This window comes from Balaenoptera acutorostrata, chromosome 13 (genome assembly GCF_949987535.1).
Source record: "Balaenoptera acutorostrata chromosome 13, mBalAcu1.1, whole genome shotgun sequence".
Lineage (NCBI taxonomy): Eukaryota > Metazoa > Chordata > Mammalia > Artiodactyla > Balaenopteridae > Balaenoptera > Balaenoptera acutorostrata.
The window spans coordinates 91,979,437-92,004,738 of NC_080076.1; the positions used below are offsets into that span (position 1 = coordinate 91,979,437).

At 51.4% G+C, this 25,302-nt stretch overlaps 1 protein-coding gene across 4 annotated transcripts in view; it reads left to right on the forward strand.

Moving 5' to 3' along the window:
- The window catches only part of ADGRD1 (adhesion G protein-coupled receptor D1), a 144,240-nt gene that overhangs the window by 22,653 nt on the left and 96,285 nt on the right, over window positions 1-25,302 (forward strand). For 3 of the 4 annotated variants that reach the window (XM_007189650.2, XM_007189651.2, XM_007189652.2), the window contains 8 exons: window positions 5,020-5,199; window positions 7,758-8,012; window positions 10,180-10,244; window positions 11,024-11,179; window positions 15,551-15,610; window positions 18,132-18,249; window positions 19,244-19,354; window positions 21,175-21,250. In XM_007189650.2, the coding sequence (XP_007189712.2) occupies window positions 5,020-5,199; window positions 7,758-8,012; window positions 10,180-10,244; window positions 11,024-11,179; window positions 15,551-15,610; window positions 18,132-18,249; window positions 19,244-19,354; window positions 21,175-21,250 (1,021 nt within the window). The remainder of the gene's footprint in view (window positions 1-5,019; window positions 5,200-7,757; window positions 8,013-10,179; window positions 10,245-11,023; window positions 11,180-15,550; window positions 15,611-18,131; window positions 18,250-19,243; window positions 19,355-21,174; window positions 21,251-25,302) is intronic. The other variant, XM_007189653.2, reaches the window with a different exon arrangement.

The following is a 25,302-nucleotide window of genomic DNA, read 5'->3' on the forward strand; positions in this document are numbered from 1 at the left end:
GGGACTCCTCTGTGGATTGTCAAACTTCAGCTGAAAGGTTGTAAGCAACAGAAACGCAACTCAGCTAGGCTTGGGGGATTTACTGAGTGGATCCAGGTAAAGACTGTGTTCTGGTTATCGACTGCTGCGTAACAAGCACTCCCAAACTTAGCAAGTGCAACACAATTTAGCATCACCTCTCATGGTTCTGGGGGTTGCCAGGGCTCTCACGCAGCTGCAGCCGTGGCGGCCAGGACTGGGTCCTCTGAAGGTGCCCTTGAGGTGGATATCCAAGACCACTTTCTTCACTCACATCTCTGGCACCTCCAGCTCCTCTACATGGTTTTTTTCTCCACCAGCAGAGCCTGGACTTGTTCCATGTTGGCTTTGAGCTCCAAGAGGCAGAAAGCTGAAGCTCCCAGACAGTTAACGGCTGCACCTGGAACTTGGCCACGGCCACTTCTGTTGACTCCGCTTGGTCAAATCAGCCAGAGGACCGGTGGAGAAATTGGCCTGAGTCTTGGTGGAGAGCGGGAAGGTCACACGGCATGAAAGCAGATGGGCTGGGAGATGGTGTGGCTTCTTTGGGAGATGGAGCCTGACACAAGCTGGGTCCAGGTGCTTAGATAACGTCACCAAAAGTTTGTGTTCCTCCATTGCTCTGGCTCCGTTCCAAGAAGGCTTTCCAGGTGTGATAGCAATGTCTGCTCAGAGTCTCCAGGACTCCCTTTTATTGGCTGAAGCCTGTCCATCTCTGAGCCAGTCCTGTGATTCCGACTGGTCCAGCCCATGTGAACCTGGGGCTGTGTGGTCAGCCCCACCTGATCTAGAGGAAACAGGGGTGAGGAGGATGGTTTCCCCCCAGGAACGTGGAGGTGCTGTGCTGGGCGAGGGAGGTTGGATGCCGGGCGGCTACATCCCCTGCGGGTCGCCTTGCCCTCCCTGCTGCCTGCGGCTTTGGTCCACTTTGAGTTACCAACATGCAGGGCACGGTGCTGAGTCCATGGGTCTGGGAAGAACTGCTCCTCTGCCTGGAGAGATTCCCTACCCACCCCTGCCTGCCACCTCTGCCCCGCCCGCAGCAGACACAGAGAGGATAACGCACAAGGAGACTTCCTCGCCTAGCCCAGGTCTGTAGTGTGCATTTTTCTCCTCCACGGAATGCCTTCGAATCTTTTTTGTCTAATTCAGTGAGTGAGCCCTCTCCCAAACAACACTGTCTCCAAGGGAAGACAGAGAGATGACAAGTGCAGACTCCAGAGCCAGACTGCCTGGTTCAAATCCTGACTCCCTCGCTGGCTGTGTGGCCTTAGACAAGTTACTTTACCTCTCTTGGCTTCAATCCTCTCACTTGTAAAATGGGGACCGTACTAACATCTAGTTCATAACCCTAACTGTAACCCTAACCCTAACCCTAGTCGGGAGGACTAAACGAATTAATACATGAAAATTCTTGGGACATTCTATCTTGCTCAGAGTAAGTTCTCCTTAAGCAGTAGTGATCCTACTTTTCTTTCTAAAGTGTTCTTTATATAGTAAGGAAATTCATTTCTTGTTTGTTCAGTGTTTTACAAATAATTTTTTCCTGGGTTGTCATTTGTCTTTTGACTTTGTCATGGTAAATTTTTTGCCTTGCAAAATTCTATAACATTTATGCACTCAAATGTATCCACCTTCTCTTGGGACAGCTGGATATTTTTTCTTTTCGTTTTTTTTTTGGTCTTATTGAGAAAGAACTTTCCTCACATTATTTTTTTCGTACGGATGAGGATTCAATGCTCATAAGAAGAAGAAAAGTATTGAATCGATTTGTCAATATTGCATTTCTTTTTTTTCAGATTTTTTCTCCTTTGTATTGACAATTCCAAGTGCAAGAAGCAAAGTTCCTGAAAATGCTAATATTAGAGGGCTCCTTGTGAATCTTTTAAGACTCTGTGAAGACGTAAATTGATATTTAAATACAAGCTGTTCCTCAGATAGAAATGATTATTTTGTAGGCTGAATGAACAGAAATGAAAAGCTTGGCTCACAGTAACCATTGTTTGCTTCAATCTTCCCTTACCTAATGCCAAATTGAATGTTTTATTTTTATTTGTCTTCCTGCACAGAAAGATATTTGGCCAAGACAGGACTGAGTGAAAGGAATTTTTAAATGCAGCAAAGTGTTTGGAAAAAATGGACTTTGGTGAATCCCGCTGGGACTTCGTTTCATAACAGAAGTTTCACAATGTGCCGTGTTCGTGTCCCTGTGAAATTGGCTGTTTCTGAGTGGAGAGGCATGGCAGGAAGGCGTGGGTTGTTTTTGGACGCTGCGCCACTGCAGTGCGAGGCAGACAGACGTACTGGGGGCCCCGGGCCTGGGAGTCCCCTCCACCTGCTGAGAGGACCCGGGTCTGGGACAGCCCAGCCGCCCTCTGAGCAAACTGCCGGAGTCCCATCCTTTTGCTGGCGTGACCTGTGTCCCAGGGCACTCTTGGGGACTTTTCTTTTTCCTCAATAGCCCTGAGAACGTACGCCTTACGACTTGGAGCTCTACCCCGGAGTCTCTCTGAGCCTTGCTCGTTATTTTGAGGTTCCTCTTTACGTTAAAAAAAAAAATTAGAGAAATTCCAAACCAGGGTTATATAATCATGCCATGTTTTACATGTTTATATTAATCGTATTAAGGCTTTCGACCTACAAAGGTATAATGCAATGTAATTGTCACAATTATATTGTCGTAAGACATCTGAACAACTTGTGACAGATATGTTGATTCATAAAGCATTACAGCCAGGATGGGTGGTGATGGGACAGAAGTTTATACTTGATGACAAATGTCTTCTTTTGTTTTTTTTTAAATTAATTAATTAATTAATTAATTTTTGGCTGTGTTGGGTCTTCGTTTCTGTGCGAGGGCTTTCTCCAGTTGCGGCGAGCGGGGGCCACTCTTCATCGCGGTGCGCGGGCCTCTCACTGTCGCGGCCTCTCTTGTTGCGGAGCACAGGCTCCAGACGCGCAGGCTCAGTAGTTGTGGCTCACGGGCCCAGTTGCTCCGCGGCATGTGGGATCTTCCCAGACCAGGGCTCGAACCCGTGTCCCCTGCACTGGCAGGCAGACTCTCAACCACTGCGCCACCAGGGAAGCCCGACAAATGTCTTCTTTTAATTCAGGCTCTCTTACACTGTGCCCGTAATCTCACTTGAAGAGAAGACCCAAAGTCTAACATTGGTACCATTTATATAAATAAGGCCCCGGGCAAATGGCCGCCCCCGCGCCCCTCCCAGCCCCGTCCCGGCCTGTCTTGATCAACTCTGGGCACCTCCTCTCTCAGCATCAGTGAAGCCTTCCCACCACAGAGCCTGGGCCAGGTTGGGAGGGCTGAGGCCGCCTGATTTATTTCCGGCTTTCACCTCCGAGTCCAGGCAGGCTGCATGCATTCACACACACACACACACACACACACACACAGACACACAGACACACACACACACACACACACACGTTTACTCATGGGCAAAGAAAGGGTAAATGTGACTGGATTCAGAGAAGCAGAGTGGAGGTAATCAGGGATCCACAGGGCAATTCCAGGAGCCTCCGGCCAGGCGTGGCCACTGTCGCCCCTCCCCGGGGAGCCTGCCCCTGGGCTGCAAAGTGATGGTGGGTCAGGGTCTCCGGCATCAAGAGCTGGCCTCGCTCCTCACACTCGCCCTGCTTCCCGTGATGGAGACACGCCCACCGGTGGGCCAGCTCGTTCAGTGGAGGCTGGGGACCGGGCTCAGGACTCAGGAGTGTGCGGCTGCCAGGGCCTTCGGGTGCCCCGCTTTGTTGGGAATGAACAATTGTAGGTTTCAAAACCTTACAAAGTGGGCTTCCCTGGTGGCGCAGCGGTTGAGAATCCGCCTGCCAATGCAGGGGACACGGGTTCGAGCCCTGGTCTGGGAGGATCCCACATGCCGCGGAGCAACTGGGCCCGTGAGCCACAACTACTGAGCCTGCGCGTCTGGAGCCTGTGCTCCGCAACAAGAGAGGCCGCGATAGTGAGAGGCCCGCGCACCGCGATGAAGAGTGGCCCCCGCTCGCCGCAACTAGAGAAAGCCCTCGCACAGAAACGAAGACCCAACACAGCCAAGAATAAAATAAATATTAAAAAAAAAAAAAAACCTTTCAAAGTGGCTTCCTCTTTGACTAGAAATGCCCTACTGGGAATTTACCCTAAAGGCATATAATCTGAGATGTGCAGAAAGGTTTAGCTTCCAGCTCTGTTTGGGTAATTAAAAGTTGAAGGAGACTTTAAGACCCAGCCATGGGGGGAGGGGTTTGCTGTTTTTTTTTTTTTTTTTTAAATTACAGTTCCTGTTTATTTTATTTTTTGGCCATGTCACGTGGCTTTCGGGATCTTAGTTTCCCGACCAGGGATTGAGCCCGTGCCCTCAGTGGTGAACGCACAGAGTCTTAACCACTGGACCGCCAGGGAGTTCCCTAGAGTTCCTGTTTAGAATGTCATGAGGTGCAGATACAAACAATGATGACATAGAGGTGTATTTAGGGACATTGGAGGGGGTCTATGATGTAGTAAGTTTTCAAAACATGTGGCTTATAAACCGGTATGTATGAGTTGGTTCCTTTCTCTGTAAAATATGTTTATGGAGAGGCTTTGGAAGGAGCTACCTTAACTGCTGACGTCTGTAGGTCAGACTGAGTTTGGGTCTAATCTGAGTCAGTCTGTAGTTCAGGGGCCTTGGGCAGACCGGACTCAAGTTTCTTCATCTGCCTAACGGGGTAAGCCGACGAATGATAATCAGGTTTTGTAGTATTTATGAGGAGAGCATTCATTTAAAACCCTCAGTAAAGTGTCTGGTACTTAGTGAGTTGTTCATAAATATTACCTGTTTTTATGGTCAGTAGTTTCTGGATTGAGCATACACTGTCTCTGGAATGAGAGAAAAGAAAACTGCCTTTTAAATGAAAATCAAAGAGCAGCGAGAACGACCTGCTTCGGTGAGGTTAAGTCCCATCCGTTGTTCGTTAAAAATAACCCCACGCCTTTTCTGTCCTCAGGGGTCACGTTCTCTTTCTTCTGGAAGACGCAAGCAGAACAGTCCAGAACAACTCCTTTCGCCTTCGGGGGACAGGTCATTTCCAACGGGTTCAAAGTCTGCTCCAGCGGCGGCAAGGGCTCCGTGGAGCTGTACACGCGTGACAATTCCATGACGTGGAAAGCCACCTTCAGCCCCCCAGGTAAGGGCGCCGCTGGCCCGGAGGGAGGCTCAGGGAGGCGGGAGGGGGCCAGACGCTGCACTGTCGGTCCCCTGGCCTGCGGGCGGGTGAGCCCCGTCCCCTCAGGGGGCTGCTTGGGAGAACTTGCTGGAAAGGGTGAGATGGCATCCTTTGCGGAGATGTCTGCACGGCGGTTGAGGGGCGGGGTCCTTCGGGCGGACGCCTGGGTTCCCCCTGACCGCGGGATGACTGGGTCACTACACCATGTTACTTAGCGCCCCGAGCCTCAGTTTCCCTAGTGAAGGCGTTAATGATACTTACCTCACAGTCTGGGGGAAATTAAATGGAATATTGCACGCGGAGCGCTCAGCACGCGGTTATTGTTTCTCCTTCTTTTCCTGTCCTCCCCCTCCTCCTCCTGCCCCTCCTTCTTTTTAGTGGTGTAGACTTGCAAATGTTTAGACTTTGCCGTGAAAAAGCTTTTAGAAAAGAGGGGCTGACGATTAGGGGAAAGAAAGGCTGCCGGAGGGGAGGCGTGTGGGCACCAGGCCAGTGAGGGCCTGGGGTTCAGGAGGGAGGGTCTGGACCAGCGTGGGGCCTGGGGTTCAGGAGGGAGGGTCTGGACCAGCGTGGGGCCTGGGGGTTCAGGAGGGAGGGTCTGGACCAGCGTGGGGCCTGGGGGTTCAGGAGGGAGGGTCTGGACCAGTGTGGGGACCCCGTGTGTGCAGATGTGGTTGAGTGCGTAGGTGGGTGTTGGGAGGCCACGTGGTTCTGTCTGACGATTCCTGTTTCCTCCGGGGCTCAGTGTGACCCGTCGCTGGCTGGGCATGAGGTCAGAGGTGTGGGCCAGGAAGCTGGGGGAGGCTGGAGGTCTGGAGTGGGAACTGAGATGGGGAGAGGTGACGGGGGACCCAGAATGTCCCGAGGTAGCGTGGACAGGCTGCCCAGTCCAGACTGGAGACTAAGAAGGGAATCGCGGAGGTGGAGGGCAAAGTGAGAGTCTAGAAGGATCTCCTTCAGGAGGAGATGACATCTCTGACATAGGCAAGGAAAATTCATTTTCGGACCATTTAAAGGAGGCTGCGTGTCTCAGTCGTTAAAAAACCATGGACCTACACAGCCATAAATAAATAAATAAATAAATTTAAAATAAGTTAAAAAAAAAAACCCAAAAAAACCATGGACCCTGGAGCCATGCAGCCTGGGCCCGACCCCGCTCTGCACGCCTCTGCTAGCGCCGCACCCGGGTGCCTGACTCGCCTGCCCCGTGCCTCAGCGTGTTCGTCTGTAACGTGAGCACGATAACAGTATTCGGTCATAGGGTGACTGTGGGAGTGGAGTGAGCTAACGCACAAGGCGCCTACAGGAGAGGGGCCCCGTGAGCACTGACGCATCTGCCTGACTCTGCCGCTGCTGGGAGCTGGGACCAAGCGCGTACCTCCACCCCCGGAAAAGGGGCAAATTCAGCGCACACAGAGTTTGAGAGAATCTTGCGTATTTGCCCTCTCTGCTCCCTGAGGCCAGAGCTTGTCTCTGCGTCCTCTACCTGCTCAGACCTGCCTGTCCTGCCCCTGTTCATGGCTCTTATCACCTTCCACCTGCTATCAGTCTCTTCCGTAAGAGTCTGATCTCCGTGCCCCTTGGGGCTGACACAATATCAGGCACCCCGTCGTTTATCTTGAACATGTTTTAAGGTCAGATCTGCTGAATCCTGATTGTTTCCCCACCCAGAGAAATGGGGAGAACTGTAAACATTTCCACCTGGCAATGTGCTCTTTAATTGTTCATTGAAGGGATTTTCACACTCCAGGGCAGTGATACTTTGGACCTGTCTCGGATCCAAGCGCTCTCCGGAGACTCACGGTTAGAAAGTTGTGCAATCCCGAGCGAGAACCCCGGGGTAACTGCTGGGTGATTTAAGATGACCGCCTGGCTCGGGTCATAGGCTTCCTGTAAAGGGCGTCTTCCAGCAGCAAGTCCCTGAGGACGTCTGAGCACACATCTGCACAGCGAGGTGCGGCCCTTTGTGGGGCAAGCTGCCATCAGAATCCAGTGAATTTTCTTCTTGTTGGTGAACGTGGTTCTCATGACAGAGAGACGAGTCATCACCAGGACTCCTGATAGAGGATCCTGGCAGAGCCAGGAGTGGTTTGTTCTCCCTCGGTGCTGCCATGTTGGTTGCTACCACCTGCTTGAGGTCAGGGCAGAGGTGGGTATCAGTGGCCTTTGGGCTGAATCAGGCCCTCAGATAGGTCTTGTTGACCTGCCCTGTGCTGGCCTAGGCTGGATTAAAAAAATATTTTGAACAAGTTATGACCATTAGTTATTACTTCATTTAATTTAAAATGGCAAAGGGTCTCCTTGAACGACTTCTGGGATTTGCGGGGGGCGGGTAACTTCTTTCCTGTGCTCCTAAGGACTGAGGGAAGTGAGATGTGCATTAGGACCTATACGAGGACTCAACCAACGGTGGCACTGACCCATCATCATGAGAAAGACAAATGTGCTTAAAACTAGAATGACCACTGCATGGGGAGCTCGACCTACGTCATCAGAAGAGTGTCTCTGCTCTTTCCCAGGCCCCTACTGGACTCATGTCCTGTTTACATGGAAGTCCAAGGAGGGCCTGAAAGTCTACGTCAACGGGACGCTGAGCACCTCAGACCCAAGTGGAAAAGTGTCTCATGCCTACGGGGAGCCCAACGTCAACCTCGTGATGGGGTCTGATCAGGACCAGCCCAAGCGCTACGAGAACGGCGCTTTTGACGAGTTCATCATCTGGGAACGGGCCCTGACGCCGGATGAGATCGCCATGTACTTCACAGCGGCCATTGGTCAGTGAGAGGGGCGGGGCTGCGGGCCGGGTGTGACGTCAGCTCCCGGGGAGGGCGCGGGCTTCGGACCCACCTCCCCTTCCCAGCATTTTTCTTCTCCTCCCTCTCCTGATGCGGCCGTCAGCGCTGCAGGCTGAGATGTGTCCTGATCAGCCTCATAAATACCATGGGTTTTCTAGAACCCTTGCTCTCTAAGATGGAGGAATTCACAATTTACCAGAAACACACTGAGATGAATATTCTCCTGCTGGTCACCAGGGAGTTTTCGAGGTGTTTGTGATAGATGGTTATGGAAAGCTTTGGGAATCAAGTGTTCCAGGTCCATCAGTGCGTTTGATCCACAGATGTTTACTACATGCCTCCCGCGTGCCAGACTCACCCACCACGGGCCCTCGGAGCGCCCCCAGGACGCCCCCTTCCTGCTTAGCACAGAGCGGTGGTTCAGGTCAGGGACCCGGGGGACAGTTGGACCTGGGTTCACATCCTCACTCAACCACGGTGAACTGTGGGACTTGGAAAGTCACTAATTAAAAAAATGGAGGTAAAATTCATAAAACGTGAACGTCACCATTTTACAGTGTACAGTTCAGTGATACTTACTATGTCCACATGTTGTGCAACCATCACCCCCAAAGGAACCCAGCACCAGTGAGCAGTCACTGCCCCTTTCCTCCTTCCCCAGCTCCTAGCAACCACTCATTTACTTTCTGTCTCTATGGATTTACCTATTCTGGGTATTCCGTATAAATGGAATCATATAACATGTGACCTTTCGTGTCTCATATGACGTCACTAGGAATCTCTGTTTTGGACTCTGCCTTCCTTTGCATAAAGATCTGTCTGCACAGGAAGCTGTGAGCTAGGGCTGCAGGTACCCAAAGGGGGCGTTTCCCTGGGTGACCTGTCTGAAGGGGGCCCCTCTTCTAACCTGTTAGCTAGAGCAGTGCCATTTTCTGATGGGTCGGTCCAGCTGAGGCGGCCTCTTCTTTTCTAATTCACACGAAGGCAGAGTGTTGATCAGCTATCCGCCTGCTCAGGTGTCCCCCCAACCCTGCGATGGTTGGCCGTTCCTTCTGTAGAGAAGCCGAGGAAGCAGAAGGCTTTGTTCAGAATCCCACGGTTTGCAAGTGTGTTTCTTTGACACTAGAAACACACTCTGCACAGTCAGATGCTCTTATAACAAGAGCCAGTTGGGAACCGAGACTGACTTAGGACCCGGCCGACTCTCGTTTCTCATCCTGGTCTCACGTGGTCATCAGTTATGAGGATGGACAGGGCCGCTGGGCTGAGTTTTATTGTCCTTCACTTTCTCTTATGGACTCACATGAGTTAAATGTGAATTTGATGGGATTCCTTGGCATCCAAGGAATGAATGTCACTCTGACTTGGAGAACAGAGTGTTTGGGGCTCTGATCCCCAGAGCAGTGTCACACCTTACCCTCTCACCAGCTACCCACCCCCACCCACAGGGTCATTTACTCCTGGAACCAGGGACGGGTGATGAGGTTATTCCCTCAGGCCACCCAAAGCAACTTGAGGGATTTCCAGAAATGAAGTAGAGTATCTAGTTAAGTCTGTGTTTTCACTGGGGAATACTAAAATTAGAAGTAGTTGGATGTCTTCATTATTATAATCATTCATAATGGACCAAATGGGGTCTTGAATAGAATCCTCGGGATGGGAGGGGCTCAGGAAGATGGTCTCCCCACCACTTGATGGGGTCCACGCCAGTGTCACCTCACTGGGAGGGGAGGTGGCGAGGTCTCCTGTTTGTCCCAGCCCAGTGATTCACAACCCTCTGTATTTTATCTCTAAGTAGTCCAGATGCAATGGAAATCCATTTCTTTTGCTTCTTTATTTATTTGAAATCAGTGAAAGCATGTATAAAGTCATCTTTTTATGTGATGACTTGCCTAAAGACTATTTCCAAGCAATTTAGACTATAAATGGAAACATAATTTGACCTGGGAAAATCCATACAATCTACCCATTTGGCTGATTTATTAGGCCTTTATCTTTGCAGCGACATTGCTACTCAAAACATTCTCAGGCTCTTCTTAGTTTGTCTCTGAAGCTGGTAGATTTTTGAATAAGGACAGGCCTTCCTGAGGGTGAACGAGGTGACCATGGCTTAGCCCTTAATGAAGCATGATCGATTTTTTTCCAGGAAAGCATGTTTTGTTGTCTTCAACGCCACCCAGCTTCCTCACGACACCCACAGCAAACACCATGGTGAGCAGATCCATTTAATGTTGTCCCCACCTCCCCATCTTGGTGATGTCTTTTTGCTTGGACTATATGCCAGGGGAGTGGGAATCCCATTACACAGTCTGGTTCTGTCTTACTGGCAGTATAATGAATGTCTGGGAGGAAATAATAAATGGAGGGGAAGCCAACACTGGCACTAAATCTCAACACTCGGAGTGACTAAATGGGAGACCTGCTTCCTGTGTGGCCTGTAGCCTCAGGTGCCTACACGGAGTCAACAAGACTTCCCAGGGGCCCCCCTACCCACGACCCGAGACTGTTTTCTGGTGCACTTGGCACCATGAGCAGAGAACGAAGAGGAGCTGGCCTTGACACTTGGCTTCTCTCTGCGCCATTTTCTTCTGATGTTTGAGGAAAGGATCAATATGTTTAGAAAGTGTTCCCCTCTGGAATTAACTTGTGATCAATCAACTTCGCTTCCGTGGGAACTTTAATGTAATAACGAGTGAGCAGACTCTAGAACCATCTGCTTGGGTTCAAATCCCAGTTCTCTTATTTATTTCTGCGTAAGCCTCTCCACACTTGGTATCATCTGTCACATGAGTGCGTATTTCATGAGGCTGCTGTAAGGATGAAATGTTAATAATATTTGTGAAGGAGTCACAAAAGTGCCTGGTATACAGTAGGTGCTATTACCATGATTACTATGGTGTGAGAAGCATGAGACCCAGAGGACACACTGACCTTCTGTAGAAATCTTGGCTTTAGTTCTTAAAGGAACTCATGTTGCTGATTTCTTTTAGGTGCCCATTGATGCCTACCATCCCATCATAACCAACTTGACAGAGGAGAGAAGAAACTTCCAGAGTCCTGGAATTGTTCTGAATTACCTTCAAAATATGTCCCTCAGCTTACCCAATAAATCCCTCTCAGAGGAAACAGCATCAAATCTCACCAAGGTAAAGCTATTTGATTTCTGTGCCGAGTGGATCAGCATTGGCAAACTGCCAGGCCCACAGATGTACCTTGTTTGACCTACACAGGGCTGAAAAAATCAGAAACTTTAATATAAAAGTCTGGGTTTCAACCAGATGGCGTGGCCACTCCAGCCAGCTCTACACAGATCAGTGGAGTCTCCTGCAGATGAGACTCGACTCTTCATCTTGTTTTCCCAGCGTCCGGCCAGCTTGGCGCCTCTCTCCATCCACCTGGCCCCTGTAGGCATTTGGGTTTGCAACTCCTGTTCTAAACTCTGCCACCTCCCTTGGCAACAGGTAGAAGGTGGAGTTGCCTCTTTGGCAGATTTAGCCGTGGGGCCATGGTGTGACCCCAACACTGTGACTTGTATCCCAGTGGGAATTCCCAAAGTTACGTAAAGCACTTAGGGAATGTGCCACGTATGGCATTGGAACCAAGGTGTTTTCTCTTTTCATTCTCAAAATCTTTCTAGGTCAAGGTAGAGGATGATGCTGGGCTCTTGGGGGCTTGAAAACTTCGATCTCAGCACAGGGCTCCTGGTTGATGTGCAGAAGAAGGGATGCTTGAGACCGTTTCATTTCAAAAGTGCAGCATAAGTGTTAAGAGCAGGATGTATAGGGTCTGACTGCTGGGTTGAATGTCTCTGCCGGTTACTTACAGTGCACGCTTGGTCGCGTTATGTAACATCTCTCTGCCTCACTTTGCTCGTCTGAGATATGGGGAGATAATAGTACTCACTGGGGACTAAAAGGGTTCCTATGTGCATAGTATGTGTCTGGCACTTGGCGAGTACTTTTTTTTTTTTTTTTTAAAGATTTATTTATTTTATTGATTGATTGCTATGTTGGGTCTTCGTTTCTGTGTTAGGGCTTTCTCTAGTTGCGGCAAGCGGGGGCCACTCTTCATCGCGGTGCGCGGGCCTCTCACTATCGCGGCCTCTCTTGTTGCGGAGCACAGGCTCCAGACGCGCAGGCTCAGTAGTTGTGGCTCACGGGCCCAGTCGCTCCGCGGCATGTGGGATCCTCCCAGACCAGGGCTCGAACCCGTGTCCCCTGCATTAGCAGGCAGATTCTCAACCACTGCGCCACCAGGGAAGCCCGCGAGTACTTTTTAAGAGTTCTTAATTCTTACTGGTTTCCTTGCTGAAGACAGATCCAAAGAAGTACCTGAAAACATGTGTTCTGTAAACAAAGACATCCTGAAATGCGGGGTGGGTCCTGAACGCCATAGCGTTCCTGCCCAGGCGACAGAAGCAAGAGTTAGACATCTCAGATTTCGTTCATTCATTCATAGAACATGCTAGGTTCTGAGGATCTGGGATGACCAAGAACCACTTCCTGCTTCCAAGAGGCTCAGGGCTGAGAGGATGAAGATGGACCATGGAGTCTGAAAAGTGCTGTGAGGGGATGTCCTGAGCTGCAGGAGCTCAGTGACACTGGAGTCAGGCAAGCCTGGGCTTGACCCCCAGCTCTATGTCCTTGGGCAACTTTTTAACTTCTTCAAGCCTCAGTTTCCCAGTCTGTGTTATGGGGATAATTTGATGACCCAAGTCTCTCTCCTAGAATGGTTTTGGCTGCAAATAAACAGTAATATGACTATTTTAAAATCAATAGGGGCATCTAATTGCTTCACTCCAGGTTTGATTACTTCAGTCTTCGTTCACAGCAGGGATTTGGGTAGCAGCAGGACAATTCTCTTGGCGTTCTGCTCTGTTTCCAAGGGGCTGGAACGGTTCCAAGCACCACAGCTCACTAACAACCACCAGGAGGGAAAGCAAGGTCAGGGGGCTCCTCCTTCTTTATAGGGGAGGGAACTCTTTCCCATGGTTCCCCCTGCAGAGATCCGTCACATGACTGCGCCTAGACCAATCACTAGCCAAGGGGAGCGGGCCTGGCTTGGTAGCTCAGCCAATCATATGGCGGTATGGGTGGGGCCAAGGCAGCACTTTGAACACTTCCGGGCTCCCCACAGGAAGCACTTACGGGCTCTGCACGTGAGCTCTGGGGGTGGGTGTGAGGATGCCCGGAGGGAGCAGCCTGCCCAGAGGGGTGAAGGGGAGGGTCCGGCCCCTCCCTAGTCTTGAAGAGATGTCTACATGGGAACATAGAATTCAATGCAGGTCTACATGGGAAACAATTTCTTTTGAAGCTTGGCGATTTCCTCTTTCCTTTTGACTCCCCTTTTCCCCTCAGATATACTGGACACTGTCAGAGGCCCAAACTCAAATGCATGCAGGGGCCAGACAAATAAAGTAAATGGATGATTGGGTCAGACAGCCAATAGGGAGGAGTAGAGACTGTGGCAAATTGGAAGGTGCCCACCCACAGGGAGTGGCATCAAGCTGCTCAAGAGTCCCCTGATTTTAACCTTTAGGGTAACCTCTTCTGATTTTACAAGCAAAACTCCGTACCTGATTTTGAAATGGAAAATCGTCCAATTAAAAAAAAAAACTGGACAGCTAACTGAAATTTAAAAGCAAGTGTGTACAAGCCAAATAAAAGACATTTATGAGGCAGATTCAGCCTGTGGGCCATCAGCTTGAGACCTCTGATGGGGGCCCGTGTTGAGATACCTGACTCTGGGTGTCCTGGAAAGGAATCCTGCAGATTTACCCCAAACTCCACCCATCTCTGATTGGATGAGACATAAAAATCTTTGACATCCGTATCCAATTTTCCATAATGCCCTGGCTTCTCACCACTAACAGTTAAACAGGAAAGTGACAAGAAGTCAATTCTTGTGCTGGGTAATAAGGAGGCCATTAGCCACACGTGGCTCTTGAGCACTTGAACTGTGATCTGTTCAAATCAAGATCTAAAACGCACACTGGATCTCTAAAGTTTAGTATAACAGAAGAATGTAAATTATCGAATTGATGATTTTTATATTGATTGCACATTGAAGTGATATTTTAGATATATTGGGCTAAGTCAAATATATTATTAAAAAGTAATTTCACCTGTTTCCTTTTCACTTTTTAAAATATGGCTATTAGAAAATTTAAAATAAAACTGTGGATTGCATTATATTTCTATTCAGCTGAACTGCTCTAGATCAGGACTCAGCAAACTATGGCCCTTGGGCCAAATCTAGCCCACTGCCTGTTTTTGTAAATAAAGTTTTATTGTAACACACTCATTTAGTTATGGATTGTCTGCCACTAATTTTGCACTACAGTGGCAGAACTGAGTGTTTGTGACAGAACTGTATGGCGTGTAAAGCCTAAAATTTTTGCTAGGTGATCCTCTTAGAGAAAAGTGCTGACCCCTGCTCTAGATTATAAACTCTGCCCCCTAGGCCTCAAGCCCAACGAGGGCAGGGATCATGATTGGTTTTTTCGTATTTAATTTTTAAATTTCATCTTTAAATTTTAAGGCATTGCACTTTAGGGTCTTATAAGTATTTATCAAATAAAGATAAATAAAAGAGTGAGGAGTTTTGATGATGTGTTCTCTAAATATTTAGTGTCTAAAAGTGTGAGGAACAATGTGGCTTTTTGGAGAAGGCAGTTTGGTGGAAATATAGGAGGTTTAGATCAGGCTCTAAGTTTAATTCTGGTGTCTGTAGTAGGAGATGCACTGTTAGAAACCTACATGAGTAACGTAAATGAGTGAAACAGATTAGGTGTAAGGCAATAGGGAGTGGTGAGGACTGGGGTCAGCTGGAGAATGCACAACTACCTAAGGGGTCAGCTGCTGTTCAGTTTTGGTCGATGGTGGCCATGTGGGACTATGGGATAAGAATTGTCCAAGCTTCTGCTTTTTTCACAAAAAGGAGGAAATTCACATAGTTTCATTTAAATCTCCCAATTTGAAGATATTACAAGCTACTTTCATTTTTTTAGAACAATAGTGAGCCAAACCCAACATAGTTTTAAGGTGATTTGTCCAAGGGACCCTGAGTGACTTCTGCTTACGGAGGGGTCATTTCCAATTAAACAAGTGGGTTTTTATGTCAGCTTGGCTTCTCATGCCAAGAAAAGCACACGGAGCAGGCCATGATTTGTTCATTCATTCATTCGTTTGTTCAACAGGCTTTTACCGAGGGACGGTTATATCTTCCAGGTACTGTACTTAGGGCTGCTGCCGTAACTAAGCTGTGAGCACACATCTAACATCTAAATGTTTGTCACTGACTAAAGGATTGTCACCAGGAGCAAATAAGACAACATCTATAACATCTATAAAAGGGCTGTGTACAGTATAACCAGATCCACTAATGGGAACTATTTTGGTTTACTACTGTGTATATGCAAAACCCAGCCCGTGGTTGACAGAGATGGGAAAATCAAAGTCTTATCATTTTGAGGCTTCAGGATACATGCTAAGCGGTGTCATCTTGTCTTCCTTTAGACTTTCTTAAAGACCGTGGGAGAGGTTCTTTTTTTGCCCAGTTGGACTGCTGCGTCAGAGGTAAGAGAAAAGAACATTTAGATCTTCAAAAGGGGCACCTTTTTGTCTTTCTGGAAGTGGCATAAGTGTGGCCCAGTTCACGTCTGTAAGAGAAATGATGCATCTCTGGGATATTAGAGCTAATTTTGACTGGATATACGACTGATTTGCAATGCTCTGTCTTCTCTATGGACCAGTTCTATAAGCATCAGTACCATGGTCCTGTTGTCAACACTGAACAGGAAAACAGTTGGATTTCTTCATGAGGAATGTATGCTTGTTTATCATTTTAAAAATATATTTTTTACCATCACATTGTTCTTGAATGATAATAGAACACATGTTTGATGTTTAAAGATCACTAGATTAAATGAAAAAAGTAGAACATGTGACAATATACACTTCATGATTATAAGAGTAAATATCAAAGCAGCCTCTCCTTTCCTCTGTACGCTAAGGAATTAGGAGAATGGAATACTTTTTCTTTTCTTTTTGAAAATAACTTTCTTGATTTTACTTATTTAAGAAATAAAACAAGTGAATATGTGGTGGAGAAGTTAGAAAGTGCAGATCATAAAAATATATATAAAATAAAAATCACCTGAAATCCTCAGGCTGAGAGATAATGATTATTAACACTCTTGTATATATCCCTTCAAATCTAGTTTTCAATTCTCTTATATGCATATATAGTCTACACATATGCTATATATCTGAATTTATCTGTTTTTCTTTAATTATGGCAAGGACATTTCCCAATAATATTAAGTATCTTCTGCGATGCTCTGTCAGTCAGGCTAGGCTAGGCTATGCTGCAGTAACAAATAGGCCCTACATCTCAGTGGCTCAGCGCAGTGGACATTTACTTCTCACTCATGCCAGGTCTGACGTGGGTCAGCTCTTCTCCACCCAGTGACCTGGGGATCCTGGCTCTGTCCCTTTTCTGATGCTGCTGTCTCAAAAATGTGACTTCCAGGTTGCCCGGCAGGGGTGGAGAAGGGGGAGGAAGACTCCTAACTGCCTTGCCTGGAAGGGCTGGGACCACACCATTATTTAAAGTGCTCCCTCTCCTGAACTCCCGTAAAGTTTAAAACATATTTGCCAGTTTGGAGCAGAACGACATCACCTTCTCTCGTTATGAATGAGATAGCTCCAGGGTTTACATTTGATGAAATTTTTATTTGAACAGTTTCAAATGGAATGAGATCGGGCTTCACATTGGCAAAGGGAGAGAGAGGCGGTCATGAACTTAAGATTGATATAATCTCACCTAGAAACACATTCTATTTTAAAAGGCACAGCACTCCAGAGTTCATGATTTCCGGGGGGACGATGTGTGCAGGGCTGCTGCCTGGGAAACACCCAGAGGATGGCCAGTGGAGGACCTGAGCAGATGTATTTTCTGCATCATCTTAAATGAACTTTTGCTTAATGCTCTGCCACAAAATATGAATAATCATGAAACTATTCAGACTCAGGCAGGCTCTACTGTGCATTAAAGGGAAGGTATGAATCAGCCACTACCCAACAGATCTGCATGCCAGAAACACAGATTTTCATGTGTTTAACTGTGCTTGGCTGATTGAAATCAGGCCACAGGCCTGAAAGAAAATGTCTAAAATTGGCCTCAGTGTTCTATTTCCAGCTCGTTAGAGTCTCATGGAGCGTGTGTTTTTGAGAGAACGCCTGGGACGCTTAGCAACAGACAGATGCTTTTTCAGAAAGGCGGGAAGGAGAGAAGGGGTGTGACGGCAGAGAGTCACACACTGCGTTCCCAGGGAGCTGAGACGCCCCTGCCCTGCTAGACGTGTGTCTGAGGATGAGGGATAATCAGGCTGATCCGAGCTGGCTGCAGAGATACGGGGCCACCAGGAGGGACCCCTGCCTTCTTGGGGATCCACTGGGATCATCTCTGCCCTGGGGACTCAGGGTGGAGAGGCCCTTGGAGGGGAAGGGACACCCCAGGCACGTCAGGGAGGCCAGGGGTGACTTGAGGTGCTGGCACCTCCGAAGCCTCCTCCCCGTCACAGAGACTAGGACACAAGTGCTGGTGTCTTCATCCTGGAGGGTATTTGGGAGCAGCGATCTCCCTCCTCGTGAAACAGGAGGGGTGGAGTTGGGGGGGCCGGTCAGAGACCTGTCAAGGTCCCCAGTGAGTTCAGAGTGGAGTGGGGACCAGGTCTGGTCACTCTGTGTCTGAGCGTGGAAGCCTTGGAGCTGATGGTCTGGGTGACCGGGGTCAACCTCAGCCGGTGTCCACATTCTGCGAGCTCGGCTGGGCTGGGTGACCTCAGTGGTCCCCTCCGCGCCTGTGAAACGGGGTAGCGGCGTGACTATCTCTCCCCTCGTCTGGTCATCGTGAGGGCAGAGCCTGGCCCACCACGTTGGTCAGCAGATGCTGGGTGTCCTCCTTTGCAGGAATGTTGACAGTGAGCATGAAGCTTGATCTTGTGCGTTTGTGCATTTGCTGCCTCCGTCGGGCGCACGTGCTGAGCGAGCTCCGTACTGACGTCTCCTTCCTTCCGTGTCATGCTGTTTGCAGGACAGTGCTGTGGTGCTGGGCTTGATAGACACCGTGGACACCGTCATGGGCCACATATCTTTCAACCTGCAGGCCAGCGAGCCCCAGGTTGCCATCACGGGCTCCTCGTCCATGGCAGGTAGCTTGGCAGCGTGGGTGCGGGCGGGCACCGGCTGTGCGGCGGGAGGGGAGCGGGGTGCAGGGGCTGTCAGCCGCCTGTTGAGTTCCGCTCCACTCCTGCGTCTTCTTGCGTGCGCCCAGGGACGCACAAACCTCTCGCACCATCACTGGAGATGCCCCTCTCCGCTGTCCTCAACTACGCTGCCTGATGCACAATGATATGTTGGGGGAAGACGGAGTTAGGTCGGGGCAGCCGTGCTCAGCTGGGATGTGCACACAGGACCACGGGAGCCTTTCATGCTGACTTGGGGGCCAGATTCGTCTCGGGTGACAACTGTCTCGGTTCAGAACAGGGGGCGAGCAGCAGCAGCCCCTGGAATGTCCGTGGGGTAGCAGGTTTCCCGGGGTCAGCTGGAGGCTCTTCCAAGCCAACAGGCACGGGGTCCCCTACAGGCCGACATCGCAGCCCTTCTGTTTTCAGGGTCTGTGTCCAGGGAGCGTGGTACCCTAATACTTTACCACCAGAGCCACTCTCTGGAAAGTAAGCTTAATTCAGCCACTTGGGTTCATTTTAATGGGAGTTTGTCGGCCAAGACAGGTCCCTCCATGGGATGACGCGCTTGCCTCACTTAGGTTAGTGTCTCATTTTCCTGTGGCTCATGGGGTCCCTGGCGTGGCGGAGGAGCCCCTCAGCACAGGGGTCTCCCTGCAGGACGGGACGCGGTCAGTACCCGAGGCATCGTGAGCTGAGGGGCTGCGCTGAGGGAGACGGGTCGCCTCAGGCTGGGAGAACGCCCACCAGCCGTGGTAGATGGATGCGTCGGCCACATGGCCGCAGTTACTGCCCTGGACACTCTTATTTTTTAGGTTCTCATTTCCTAAAGGTAATTACACTCCCCAGGAGAGCTCGTTCTGTTAAAAACAAAACAAAACAAAAGAAGGTGGGGTTTTACAGCCCAGTTTCCTGCCCTGGAGTTGACTGACTGCAGCTTCCTCTCTCTGGCTTGTTCTAGACTTTTCCGTGGCCAAAATGCTCCCCAAGACCATGAATTCCTCCCACTACCGCTTCCCGGCCCAGGGGCAGAACTACATCGAGATCCCCCATGAGGCTTTCCACAGCCAAGGTGAGCACAGCTGGGGGGACCTGCACCCCAGGACCCTCGGGGAGGGACTCGGCCCTGTGAGCTGTCGGCGGGCGGAGGGGCTGCCCCCGGGCCTCCTCTGTGTGCCTGTGGGAACACAGTGTGTCATCAGACGCTCTTGAGGTGTAGGCATAGCGCCGACTGGACTCCAGGTCTGCTGCAGCCTGATGCACCGGGAGTGGGGGGGAGGGGCTGGGAATCTGCATTCCAGACGGGCTTGCTAGGCGGCTCTTAGCGGAATGTGAACTGATGTGACCACCTCCCCTCCCCGCTGGGGGGCCTCTGTCTGCTCAGTGGCCCGGTGCCCTCCTCCTGGGTGGGTCCAAGTCCAGGCCTGTGATGAACCCGCCCCGAGGGGACCCCGATTACTCTCTCTGGCCCTGGAGCACCGTCGGGGGCCCGGGTGGCTCTGGCCATTTTTGCTGCCATGACTGTCCCGTCTGCCCCTTGAAAAGTGACTGTGCCTCTGTAGGCGTGTCCCTCCGTCCCAGGGGCCTCGGGCGGTCTGGGGAGTTGTGGATTCTCAGCTCCTGACAATCTGGCCGGAGGCCATGCACTTGCCGGGTTCTGCCTTCAGGACTGGGGGCTGAGCTGCGGGGTGTAGGGCCATGGTGTCCCATCCCCAGCATGGGGTCCTCACTCCCCAGCCCTTGGGAGCCAACCTCTGCTCCCTGTACCCTCTAGTTTGCCTGTGTGAAAGGTGCTCAGGGATGTCGGGGTGTCCTGCTCTCAGGGGACTGTCCCCCCGCACTCAGGGTGAACTACAGAAATTGGGGGGCGGTCCAGGGACAATGCCGAGGTCAACCGACTGCATGTGGGATCTTTTGCCATCTCACACGGCTGCACGATCTGTTAGAGATCCTCAGTTTCTCAGAGTTGGCAGGACCGCAGCCTCATGGTCAGTACGTACGGAAGCTTCTCACACTTGGCGGTAGAGCTTATTCGTCACAAGCACCAACTCTGTGGATGGAACTCCTGGGCTCGAATCCTGGGTCAGCCACATACTTACTGGGCAAGTTACTGAACCTGCCCGGCCTCAGTTTCCTCATCTGTGATAGGGGACAGTCTTAGTACCTCCCTCAATATATTGTGGTGAGAATTAAAAGAGCAAAGCTTATACCAGTACCTGGCACACGGTAAGTGTTATGAATGAATTATTAAATACGTCCCTGAAATTTTAACACACTCAACCAATATCCCGAAGAGCTCGGAGGTCAGCTTGCAGTTTGCTCCTCCCGGCCTCCTGTTAAGCTCATGCGGGGAGGTAACAGAATAGATGATTCTTGTTTCCAAGTTGGAATATCACAGAGAGGTGGGACCCAGCCGAAGGCGTGACAGACGTCTGGGTGACTATAAATCCTGCCTCTCTCGAGCGCTGGCGTTGCTGCAAATACTCCAGATGCAGACAGCCACTGAGATGCGCTCACGACTGCAGTGCTGTCGCCTGGCGCTGCCGTCCACAGCTCGATGGGGGCTCTGCCTTCAGAAGCTCCTGGTGTCTGGCTCCCCGGGAGCTGCAGCATCCGTGTGTCCAGAGCTGACTCCCCGGCAGCGTAGGGAGCGGTCGCCGCGGTTGGATTCACAGTTGAAGAGTGGAGGGGAGTCTCTACTCAAATTCTGTCCTTGTGGGCAGTTCTGCCCCTGAGTGTCCCTCCCCTCGCCCCCCGAGGAGCTGCCGGGTTCCTGGGTGTGAGGTCTGCACTGTGTGTTGCTGGGCGAGTGGGTTTGGCGGGGAGCTCTGTGTCTCTCCTGCTTGTCACCTGGGATGCTGACAGGTGTCTGGCCATCTGCTCTTTCCCCAGCCTGGACCACCGTCGTGGGCCTTCTCTACCACTCGGTGCACTATTACTTGAGCAGCATACAGCCGGCCAACACCAAGTGAGTCTCTGGGGGCCACACAGCACGGAGCGGGAAACGGGGTGCTTGTTTGCTGGGTGGCTGACGGCTGTGACACCTGCACCTCCCCACCATCACCAACACGGCCAGTATTGTATCAGAGAACTTGTGACGCTAATTCCTGGTGCTTCACCGTTAGGGCAAAGGAGGAAGATGCAGGGACCCCTACACTGGGGGTTCAGCAAGCCCCGGGGTGTAGGCTGATAGTGCAGTGGTCAGGAGCATAGGCTGAGTGACCATATCAGTTCCACCTGGAACTGTGTGACCTCGGACAAGTCAAGTGACCTCTCAGCCTCAGTTTCCACTTCTGTAGAATGGGAAGCCAGTAGCACATGCCTATATCAGTCAAGACTGTGTTGGATATATCAGCTTAGGCAGAAGGTCAGGGAACTGAGGGCTCATGTGACTAAGAAGGGCAGGAGTCAGTCGGGTTCAGGCACGGCTGGATCCAGGGACCCAGAGGATGCTTCTTTGACCTGGTCTCTATGTCCCCTGCCTCTGCTCTCCTCTGTGTCAGCTCATTTCCAGGCAGGCCCCTCCATAGAGGCATGGCTGGCTCCGGGTAGCTTCAGGCCCATGTGGGTTGGGGTCCTGAAATCTCAAGAAGGAAATCGAATCTCTTTCATCAATGAAAAGTCAGTTTCATTCAAAATCCAGAGAGGGCTGTGGTTGGCCCACTTGGGTCACATGCCCATCCGGGCCGCCAGCCTTGGTGGGAGAGGATCCTGCCCTCTCATTGGCCAGGTCTGCTCACATGACCCACTGGGGCTTGGGGGGGTGGGTCAGCCCTACTCCGACCACAGGGAGGGGCTGGTTCCCTTAGGAGAGGTTAGGGCCGGGGCCCACTCCTCCCTTTCATGGGGTCCCTGGGAGGGGGCAGGGCGGCAGAGCCCAGGGCCGGTGCCGGGAAAGGGCCAACGAGGTATGAGCCCAAGGGACCCCTCTCTGCAGTTAGTGTTTGGAAGGTGAAGCCGGTTTTGTCGGGCACAGATCCGCCCCAGACAGGGGCTCCGTGGAGGGCAGCAGGCAGGGGCTGGTCCGTCTCTGTTCCCGCACGTCTGGCGCAGTGCCCGGCCCAGAGCAAGGGCTCCGTCCGAAAAGGTGCTGGAGAGAGAGCCGTGCATCCCAGTGGGAGCCGCACAGGGCCTCCACCCCTGGCCCCGAGGCCCCGCTGCCCTCCCCACCCCCGGGACAGAGCCTGGGAAAGCTGATGGTATGAGGACGGGCGTTCCTGCAAGTTCGCTGTCTCTGCTGATGGGAAGGCTTTGCAGGGGCGAGTTTCGGACACTGGCGCTGCTGCCGGGTATTTGGAGGCGTGTGTGATGGAAAAGCAGGCAGCTATTTTTACCGCCTACAGATAAACAAGAAATGATAAATACCTTCTAATGATGCAGATACCTGAGCCCTGGTATCATGTGTCTCTCAGGCTCCTCTCCCGCCTGATGTGAGGGACCAGCTCATTGTACAAAACCCTGGAGGAGGGCGTGGGAAGGGAGCAAACAGTCGTGGTTTAGCTGCAGACCTGGAAGAAAGCCCGGTTCTGGGCCTGGTTGCCTGGGGGAGCCTTATAACTACAGAAAAGGGACCTGGCACTCTGGGTGTGCTTTCCAGAATTCTTCAGGAAAGTCACAAAGGAAGATGCCACACACTTTCCTCGGAAACATGCCTTCTTGAATATTTGGGGGAGATTTCTCCAAACCTGAGATTATGAATGAATAGTGGACCCATCCTTGGCCCCAATTTATCAATACTTATTTACAGCTCTCACTGCTGGAGGTTCCGACTGAAACGGACTTTTCAGTGAAATCCATGAACGTGTATTTCTGGGGATGGCTGAGCCCTGCCGCGGGCCGGGGTAGGGGCGTGGGGAGAACGGCATCTGTACCACGTTCTCGGTACCCCTCGCCATCAGGAAAGGGGAGAAAGGCAGGATCGAGGGTTGCAGACGGCAGCAGGCACTTTGAATTAATGTGACCGGAACCATCGCTCTATCTGGGTGTTGGCAAGCTTTTGCATAAAGGGCCAGGTGGTTACTATTTTCGGCTTTACCTGCCATAGTGTCTCTATTGCAGCAGAGCTGTGGGAAGGCAGCCCCAGACAATACATAAAGACATGGGGTGGTGTGTGCTGATAAAACTTTATTTATAAGACTAGGCAGTGCCTGTGGTTTGCACAGCCCTGGTGGACAGTTACATCAGTGCTGGCAGCAGCGCACGGGGCTGGGGCTGACTTTGAGCTGCTGTGGAGAGTCGAAGTGTGTGCTTGAAGCTTGGCCGCTGGGTGTGGTTCCCTCCGTTCTAAGGGCTCCAGCCGTCCCTTCCCTCCACCGTCCTCACTGCCCAGGGGTACGCAGCAGGACTCCTGGGAGCCTCAGGACCCGGGGCGCCGTGATCAGCTCTTATACCCCCTGCAAATCGTGGGCTTGGAGACCCGCACAGGCAGAGAATTCCCCTCCTCACAGCCCTCTACCCACTGGCGTTAACACCATTGACCTCTGAACTCTGTCAGCAGAGACTTTGAGTGCTCATTTTCCTGAAGTCAAAAACAGAATGATTTTGCAATGATGATGGTGTATTTCTCAGGTGTTGAACCTTTAGCTCTAAAGCCAACACTTGATGCAAAGATGTCTTACTGTCAACATTAACGTCAAAAAAGAAAATCACCCCCGAAGCTCTGCAAGTGTGGTCCCTGTGGTGCTTGCGCCTGTAGCACAAGGCAGCGCAGAGGTGACACTTACCAGTTGGGCTGTGGTTCGCTCTCGGATTTGGGAGCCAGGCTCCCGGCTTTCTTCTCGCAGCCAGCTGCCCTCACCAGCTGGTGGTCTCTTTGCTCGCGTGCTCCTTTCTAAGAGGGAGGACGGCCGTCCCGCTTTCTGAGGGTCTCCGTGAGCACTGAGTTAATGGTTTAAGTAAAGCCCTGGAACATGGTATGGAAGCACTTCCCTTATCGCTTCATGAGGCGTTGGATGGTCTCCCGCTCTCCGCCTCTAAGACGATTATCAAATTCCACGCAGGAGTAGAAGCGGGTTCGAGCAGGCGCGCTGTTAGTGACACACCGTTCTAGTGTCCGCACTCGTCCGCACAGCTGACTTCATCCCGTTTTAGTTGTGTGCGTCGTCATCTTCACACATTTATGGTTTTTTGTGCGATCGGAAGGTTGCAGTGGAATCATAATGTCCTTTAAAGTACCCCGGGGAGTGGAGTCAGCACGTGAGTTTAAAGCACGAGGAGGGGGTCGGGGCAGGACGGGCTCTCCATCCCCCCCGCCCTGGGTAGGCCACTCGGGGCCCATGTGCTGGCCGCCCAAGGCAACGCCTGACCGTCCACAGGTCCTGCGCGGGGGCTTTGCTGGCCTCTGCAGGCGCCTGCACACGGGGGCTCCTCTGTGGCCCCTGGCCCCTGGCCCCATAGTGATAAGGAGAGTTCTGTTCTTGCTGATTCTCACCTGCCAGGCCAGCAGCTGGGGCTGCCGTTTCCTTCCAGAGAGCCGTCTGAGCTGAGCAGGAAGCAGAGTCACCTGCTTCTCCTCCGCAGACAGACCCGGGACCCAGAGGGTGCGGCACTCCACGGCGGCGGCAGCAGCAGCAGGGCTGGGGCTTGTGCCTCTGGGTTTCAGCGTCTCAGTGACGGACTCACCCGGGCTTCAGAAGGACACGTTCTACGGGGGTTGACTTGGCTTAAATGTCTGCACTTCTGCTTTGTAGAGTAACGCCGAGCAATCCAGGCAGAAGGATGGCAGGGTCGCGGTCGCCACGTGGCAGCCCTCGGGATGGCCATCGATCGGGCAAACCTCCTCGGGGCAGACACCAGCGGGTGAAGGGCTGTGAGGGCCCGGGGTTATTCCCCGTCACCCCTCAGGGTACCCGCTACTCAGCTCGTGAGAAGGTCCCCAGGAGCGGAGACACTGTGAGCGCCAGTTCAGCCGACAGGTCATGCTCGGTGTCACCGACGTCGGGACAGGCTGACGTCCTGCGTCCCCTGATGGCGAAGCAGTGGGAAGGGTCATCCTGCCCCAGACGCTCGGTCCGACGCTCC